The 7,264-nt window shown below is 35.1% G+C and overlaps 1 protein-coding gene across 1 annotated transcript; it reads left to right on the top strand.

The window, feature by feature from the left end:
• Positions 1-339: 339 nt before the first annotated feature.
• Positions 340-6,342, top strand: LOC117713342 (prolactin-like). Its single transcript, XM_034509574.2, has 4 exons — positions 340-624; positions 2,561-2,668; positions 5,104-5,283; positions 6,049-6,342. Exons 1-4 carry the CDS (start codon positions 451-453, stop codon positions 6,235-6,237), a joined length of 651 nt encoding a protein of 216 aa, XP_034365465.2. The 5' UTR covers positions 340-450; the 3' UTR covers positions 6,238-6,342.
• The last annotated feature ends 922 nt before the right edge of the window (positions 6,343-7,264 follow it).

The following is a 7,264-nucleotide window of genomic DNA, read 5'->3' as shown; positions in this document are numbered from 1 at the left end:
TCCCCACTTCAGATATACAGAAGTACATTATGCAGCACAGGACCTCCAGAACAGAGCTTGCTAGGCAGGCTAAACCTGGCAACTTCGTTTGCATGAATCATCTGGGTGTGATTTCTTGTTAGGTGCCATAAGAACCTTGCCCCAAGATGGTGATGGCCACCAGAGGGCCGAGTGATAAACAAGTCCTTATTAGGTGTGAAGGCTGTGCTTCAAGATGGCCTGATCTTATGCAAGCATCATGAGCCTATGGAGAGATGATACATGGCGTGAATTCATGGGCTCCTGGCAGGGTTTATAAGCTGCACCCGGGAAGGGATTGCAGGCTTGCCATCTTGACTACAAACTGCTAAGCATCCTGAGTAAACTGCTGTGAGAAGGAACCAGTTGTTCCCTGTCTTAATTCCTGCTGGTCAGGGTTGGTGCTGCACAATTTCTCTCTTTATCACAGGGATGCTTCAGATGCTGCTAGTGTCAAACCTTCTCCTTTGGGAGAATGTGTACTCTATGTCAGTGTGCTTTGACATGGAAGAATACAATGAGATACCCATTGAAGAACTCTTTGATAGTGCTATTTTCACTGCTCAATACATCTCGAACCTCGCAACACAACTGTCTGAGGAGTTTGTAAGTACTTCATTTTAATCTAGTTTCTTCTATAATGACCTATTCAAAAATTCGACAAATTATACCAAAACATATCATAGAAAATTTTCAGATAATATACATTCATAGGGTTTCTAAAAGCTAACACATATTAAGGAATGGTATATAGAGAGTGGAGAAATTGATGAAATCTCAAAGATTTGTAAAATTTAAAATGGCATTAAGTAATTTTATAAATAAATGTTATTTTAATATTTGCTATATTTTTGTAAAATATGAGTATCTTTCAACTTGAATTTAGACATTAAGTCTTAAAAGTAAGGCTAGAAAAGAACTCTGATTTCCTGGTCTTGTGTGGAGGGTCTAGTTTTCATGATTATCCTGAACTTAACAGAAATTGAGTATAAGATATATGCATTGCAGTGTATGGGGAAATTACAAATGAACTAATCTGACACTGAGTATAGAACAAACAACAAAAAGCTGTTTAGTTAACCTCAATTATCTATAGATTTTCACTGACAATTTTCTAATGACATAGGGAAAGATGGTTTAGAATCAATATATGTTGTCTTCCTAGTGGAGACCCAGGGTCTGATAAGAGTCACTCACTGTAGAAAAACAGAGATGACTTCAACACAGAATTGGGAGTCATGAGACTATACCTAGAGATTTGTGAGGAATATTCATCCCCATTGTCCTTTAAACTCATTAGTGTTTTTCTCAGCCTATATTCATTCAAAAGCTTTCAGCTTCAGATATCCCTGTTATAAAGAGTGAATCACATAAGTGATTCCTTCAAATGAGGTCACAAGTGTTAAACCTAAGTGATATATATACATGTATATACTTATATATGTACATATATACATATGAACATATATAAGTATATATATATGTATATATATACATATGTGTATAATATATGTATATACATATATATATATATATAAACTATTAGTCCAAATCACTAAATGTTTGAAATTTTGAAGTGTCTTACTTATAACTTGAGCTAAATGATATAGAATGATATATAAAATAGAAAATATAAGACATTTTATGCTGTGCATATATATATATATATATATATATATATATATATCTCACAAGATATTTTATATTGTATATATTTAAATATATATGAATATATAAATTTAAATAAATAAAAATAAAACAAGTATATATGAATATATAAATACATTAATAGATAATACAGACACACACACATTGTTTGTGTGAGTACATTTAATCTTGCTTTGCTGTCCTACAATTAAGTACAGGTTTTCATCTCTAGGGAAATCTACTTCGTTTATTAGGCCACTGACATTCCAACACTTTAGTTTTTAGCATGTCTGTTGATGTTATTATTGTAACAAGTATAAACAAGGCAGACATTTTGTTGTGGTATCATGTGTGTAACCCTGTCATTTCTGGGAGATACAATCTCACTGCCTACTTCCAATTACTCTGCCTATACAATCTGTCTGTATCCTCTTTGTGTTGTTCTTTGAGTTCTATAATTAATTTTGACCACACTATCACAATTGCCTTCTAAGTTTATTATGAATTTGATATGATGGTATTAAAAACTCACTGGTAATTGAGAGTTATGATTTCAAATACATATTTAAAACAAATATATTAACTTAGATCAACAGTGAAAACATATATACATAAATATGGATACATTATTCTATATCATTTAGCTCAAGTTATATGTAAGATACTTCCAACATTTCAAACATTTGGTGATTTGGACTGATAGTTTTGTAAATGAAACTGCATATCTAAGGGGAAAAACTGTAAGTAGGTTTTCCTTGCTTAGTTATTCAACTTTTATGTAATGCTTATTTATTTTTATAAGATGTACATCCATATAATACATTTATGTAATTATCATAACTGTACTTATTTATTTTTGAAACGTCAATAATTTGAAATGTTTTATTATTTCTAGGACACAAAATTTGCTCATAGCCTTATTTACAAAGCGAAGAACTCCAGCACCTGTCACACTACTTCACTTGCTACTCCTGCAAGCATTGAGAAAATCCAACAGACACAAGTAACTCTTCATTCCTAGGTGGTAGTGTTGGCTGCGGGACCTGGCAGGCTGGATGCAGGGACAACCTCCATGATGGTTGCTCTCCAGGCATCAATAAACACGAAAAGTTCAGGATTTCCAAAACAGCTTTATTGGCATGATGGATGATGATTGAATTTGGATATGCACCACCCCCCATGAAACTCAGGGCATAACTGAGTTAAAAAGGGAGGGAGAGATGGGGGAGGGGCTGGGGATGAATGCTTAATTGGTTCCACCCTCTGGCCTCAGGCATCTCATTAGTATGTAAATCTCTCTAGGGCCTGAGGCCTGTTCCTCCTGACTAATGGCCATAGACCTCTGGGGGGGCTGGAAGGGGGTTGGGGGCGGGGCGTGGGGTGGGGGTGGGGGCTGTGGTTGTGGGCTGAAGCTAAATGAAAAGAACCAGGGCCCAGGAGCAGAGCTGAACTCTTGCACTCCAATGAGGATCTGAGGTTCCAGGCTTATGCTCAACCAAGCACCCAGCTGCTTCTCATAGCCCACCACCCCACAATTCCTGGTTGTTCTTAAAACAACTGAAGCAACAAACAAGGTTCACTGTGCTGTAGGTTATTACAGCTGCATTATAGGAGTGGTCTTTACATATCCAACAATAATATGCAGAAGAATGAACAGTTAAAAACAATAACATGATATTAATTATGTTAAATTTATGCTAGCTCAGACTGTAGTAAACTAATAAGTGATCCACAACCAGGATAGTTTTTGTTTGGTTGATTGGTTGGTTGGATTGGTTTGGTTTGGTTTGGTTTTAACCAGTGCTGTGCTTGTAGGATTGTACTTACTCTACTCTTAAATTGACCATTTAGGGATGAATATGCATTCATTCACACATATAGAAGACATGCAAATACAGTTGCATTCCTTATAACAAAAAAGGCTCCTCCACTCACAGTGTGTTTCTTAACAGACCAGTATGTCTTTTTTTTTTTTTTTTTTTTTTTTTTTTTTTTTTTTTTTTTTGAGATACAGTACTATCCTATTTCTGTTTACTTTTCATTACATGTGCATTACTCCCTGACTGGTCTACCTCCATTTCTACTACAATTGGAAATGAGTTAAACAAGAGGCTGTGCTCATCAACTATCATGTGCCTTTGTGTTGATGGGGCTACACATCCTGGCAGCTCTAATGTGTAATTGTTATCTATCTACAGTGACTTGCTGCCAGAAGAAATCTCAGTATAATTCAAACTAAGCTTAATATGTGTACATATATCAAATATATAATTTGTTTTTTATTGTTTAATTAGTAGCATCTACCACCTAGGCAGAAACCATATCCATTAATAAAAATGGGATTATAATGAAGGAAGAAGAGAAGGATGAAAGAGGAAACATTTTCTTAAAGTTAGACACTTCAAATTTGCATTGATGCATTTAATCCTCATAAAAGTCCTCTAACAAATGTATCATTAGGACAATTATGAAGAAAACTGTCAAAGGATTACACAGCCCTTATTACACCACTTGCATGGCAGGCAATGATGTGAATCTGTTCTTCATTCACCTTAGGATATCATTCTTAATCATCATGCCACAGTAATCCCAGCAACTTGTTCTGCCATCACAATTTGGCCTGCTTCATACTTTGATGTTCTTTACACATATATAGTAGAATGTTTATTTGGATTCCTCTCTAAGGTCCAATTTAATTACCACTAGAGTTGCTAAGAGACAACATAGTAAGTAGATTAAATTGGAGGACATATTACATGTTATCTTGGTACTGTGCATATAGTCTCTGTGAGGGAAGATATTTGTGTTTCTAGATTCCAATGAGTTTTACATCAGTGTTGTTAAAGGGAATGCTGTACCACATTTCTTTTAGTGGAGATGCTCATAAATGTGCTTCTTTACCAGAGGTCAGGGAAAGAAACGAATGTCAACCATTAAAATTCTAAGGATGTGTTGCTTTATTGTATTTTTAATATCATAGAATAATATAAAATGATATGTGAATATGAGTGACTAATTTCATTGTTTTGATATGAAAATGATTTGTGACATTTGACACTAGTAATACTAATGTCTTTTTTATATAAATCAGGTCCTGTGGATACCTACCAAGTATCAGGAAAGCTTTGATTTCTCATGAACAAAAGAAATAACAAAATAGAAAAGATCACATGAGTTCAGCATGGTAGAATGTAGATGAAAAACAAAATATGATCAATTTGGTCTCAGAAAAAATATGATGTAATTTTTCTATTTTAGCAAACTGTAGGTCTGTGGATTAAATTTTCCATTTTTATAATGCTTTATGTACCAAAATATTTTCTATACACTCATTCAAACAACTAGATATTGTAGTAACCCATGATCATACAAATATCACATGTGTGTACTTTGGTGTATTTCAATTTTTTAACTTGATGTTCGGTGATCATTGATTAGTCAGATGTCCTTCTGAAGATGATGATCAGCACTTCACGAGCCTGGTACCACCCTCTGAAACAACTTGTGCATACAATGGCTACTCTTGAAGGAGCCTGTGAAACCTTGCTGTTGAAAGTCAAAGAAGTGGATGAAAAAAACCAAGATATTCTAGAAGAACTCAAGGCAATCCTTGTCAGGGTGAGTGTTTCTTCTAAATTTCTTCCCTTCCTTTTACACGAAAGAGGTATTTTGTTGTAATGAGAAATGAATCTAGAGATACTTAATTCAAAATAGTTAATTTAGGCTTCCAACATGTTCACAGCTTTGACAGTAAAGAATTGTTGGCAAGTTGACATCATGCAAGTTTTCCAGTGAGAAGTTTCATATACCAGGACAATCAAAACACAATAGGAGTTACAGTCACTTGGAAAATGCCTTGATTTTGACTGAAATCTTTTATTCCTAAATTTTTCCAAACTTTTGTTCAAAAATATAATGAATATGAGCTGGGGCTGGGTGATGAAGTAGTCGATAAGAGCCCTCCTTACAAGCATGAATGGCTGACTACACTTACCTGAATCTACATCAAAATTGGGAAATGGTAGCTTACAGTTTGTTTTATTTTTACTTTTTATTTATTTTTTCCATTAATTAATTGATTTATTCATTTAACATCATGATTGTTTTCCCTAGTGGTGAGTCAGAAATATGCAAATCCTGGATAAAGAAGAGAACCTATGTTCAAAGAAAATGTACACACAGGAGAGACACAAGGAATCTAAAAAACTCTATCCCAGTTCACTTGTAACCTTCAAATTAATGTCTGCACAAACTTACATACATTGATACTCATGTACAAGCAACACACACACATACACACACACACACATGCACTCACACAGAAACACAAGGAAGGCATAAAAACTGACTACAACAAATAATATAATCTTTTTTGGTGATAAGGTTCATCCTGGAGCTGAAGAAAATTTCTACCCTGCTTGGATGGGACTGGCAGATGTGAGGTCTACTGATGAAGATACCCGCCGCTTTGCTATTAGTAACCTACTCCAATGCCTGGCTAGTGATACTGACAAAATTGCCAATTACCTTGAAGTCCTGAAGTGTCGCATCATCCAGAACAATGACTGCTAAGCACATATCCATCCAGCTATTACTAGGATAGTCCCTGATGATCCAGATTATCAGTGCTTCCTTTCTTTGATTTTTATCTTTTGCATGCATATATGTGCATAATGGAATGCTCTTTAAAAAAATAAAATGAATTCCTTTAGAAATGAGATCTTTGTAAGACTCCTAAATGTAAAAGTATGTGTGTGTGTGTGTGTGTGTGTGTGTGTGTGTAGGGGTGTGTGTGTGTGTGTGTGTATGTGTGTGTGTGTGTGTAAAGGTGTGTGTGTGTGTGTGTGTGTGTAGGGGTGTATCTCTGACTCTTTTGTCTGCTCTTGAGACCCTTTTCGTCATACTAGGTTGCCTCATTCACTTTTGGTATTAGAGTTTACACCTAGACTTACTGCACCTTGCTATGATCTTAATATACCTAGGAGGTCTACACTTTCCTGAAGGGAAACAGAGGTGCAGTGGATCTATGGAAAAAGGGAGGTGGAAGAGAGAAACTTGGAGTAATAGAGAAGGGGTAAGCAGTGGACAGAATGTATTGTATGAGAGGTGAATAAAAAACAGTCATATCCAAAATTAAAATTGGTCATAGATTACTTTGTCCATTTAATATAAAATTGATTTATGGTATTGTGATATTCCTGGGAAAACTTCTAAACTTAATGGTTTGGTTTAACAATAAGACACTTGATAATTTACTCTAGAATAAAAGATCAAGATGGATGAACTACATGCAAAGAAAAGAGCATGTTTGATCAGTAAGTACATTTGACCAAGAAGATTTTGGAGATAGGCTTTGAGAGCAAGTGGCTCTTTACAAGCAAATTTTCAGTCTAATGACAAGAAAGACAAAAGTGTACAAGTGAAGTCTTTCTAAGTACCATACCTTTTAAACATTCCAGAACTCTATTAGGATACAAGTATGAACTGTCTCTATATTTCTCCAAGAACTGTCTTCAAGCATACTCCTCCTTAACACCATCTCAGACAAATTCCACATGTTCAGGTCCCTATGGTACTGACAATTCCTCTCATGCACAAG

The sequence above is a fragment of the Arvicanthis niloticus genome, chromosome 8 (assembly GCF_011762505.2).
Source record: "Arvicanthis niloticus isolate mArvNil1 chromosome 8, mArvNil1.pat.X, whole genome shotgun sequence".
NCBI classification, from domain to species: domain Eukaryota; kingdom Metazoa; phylum Chordata; class Mammalia; order Rodentia; family Muridae; genus Arvicanthis; species Arvicanthis niloticus.
This window is presented reverse-complemented; position numbering and strand designations above follow the sequence as displayed.

Coding starts and splice junctions, on each gene's coding strand:
- LOC117713342 (XM_034509574.2), top strand. CDS start 451: ATGCTTCAGATGCTGCTAGTGTCAAACCTTCTCCTTTGGGAGAATGTG. Junction 625..2,560: donor CACAACTGTCTGAGGAGTTT/GTAAGTACTTCA, acceptor TATTATTTCTAG/GACACAAAATTTGCTCATAG. Junction 5,284..6,048: donor TCAAGGCAATCCTTGTCAGG/GTGAGTGTTTCT, acceptor TTTGGTGATAAG/GTTCATCCTGGAGCTGAAGA.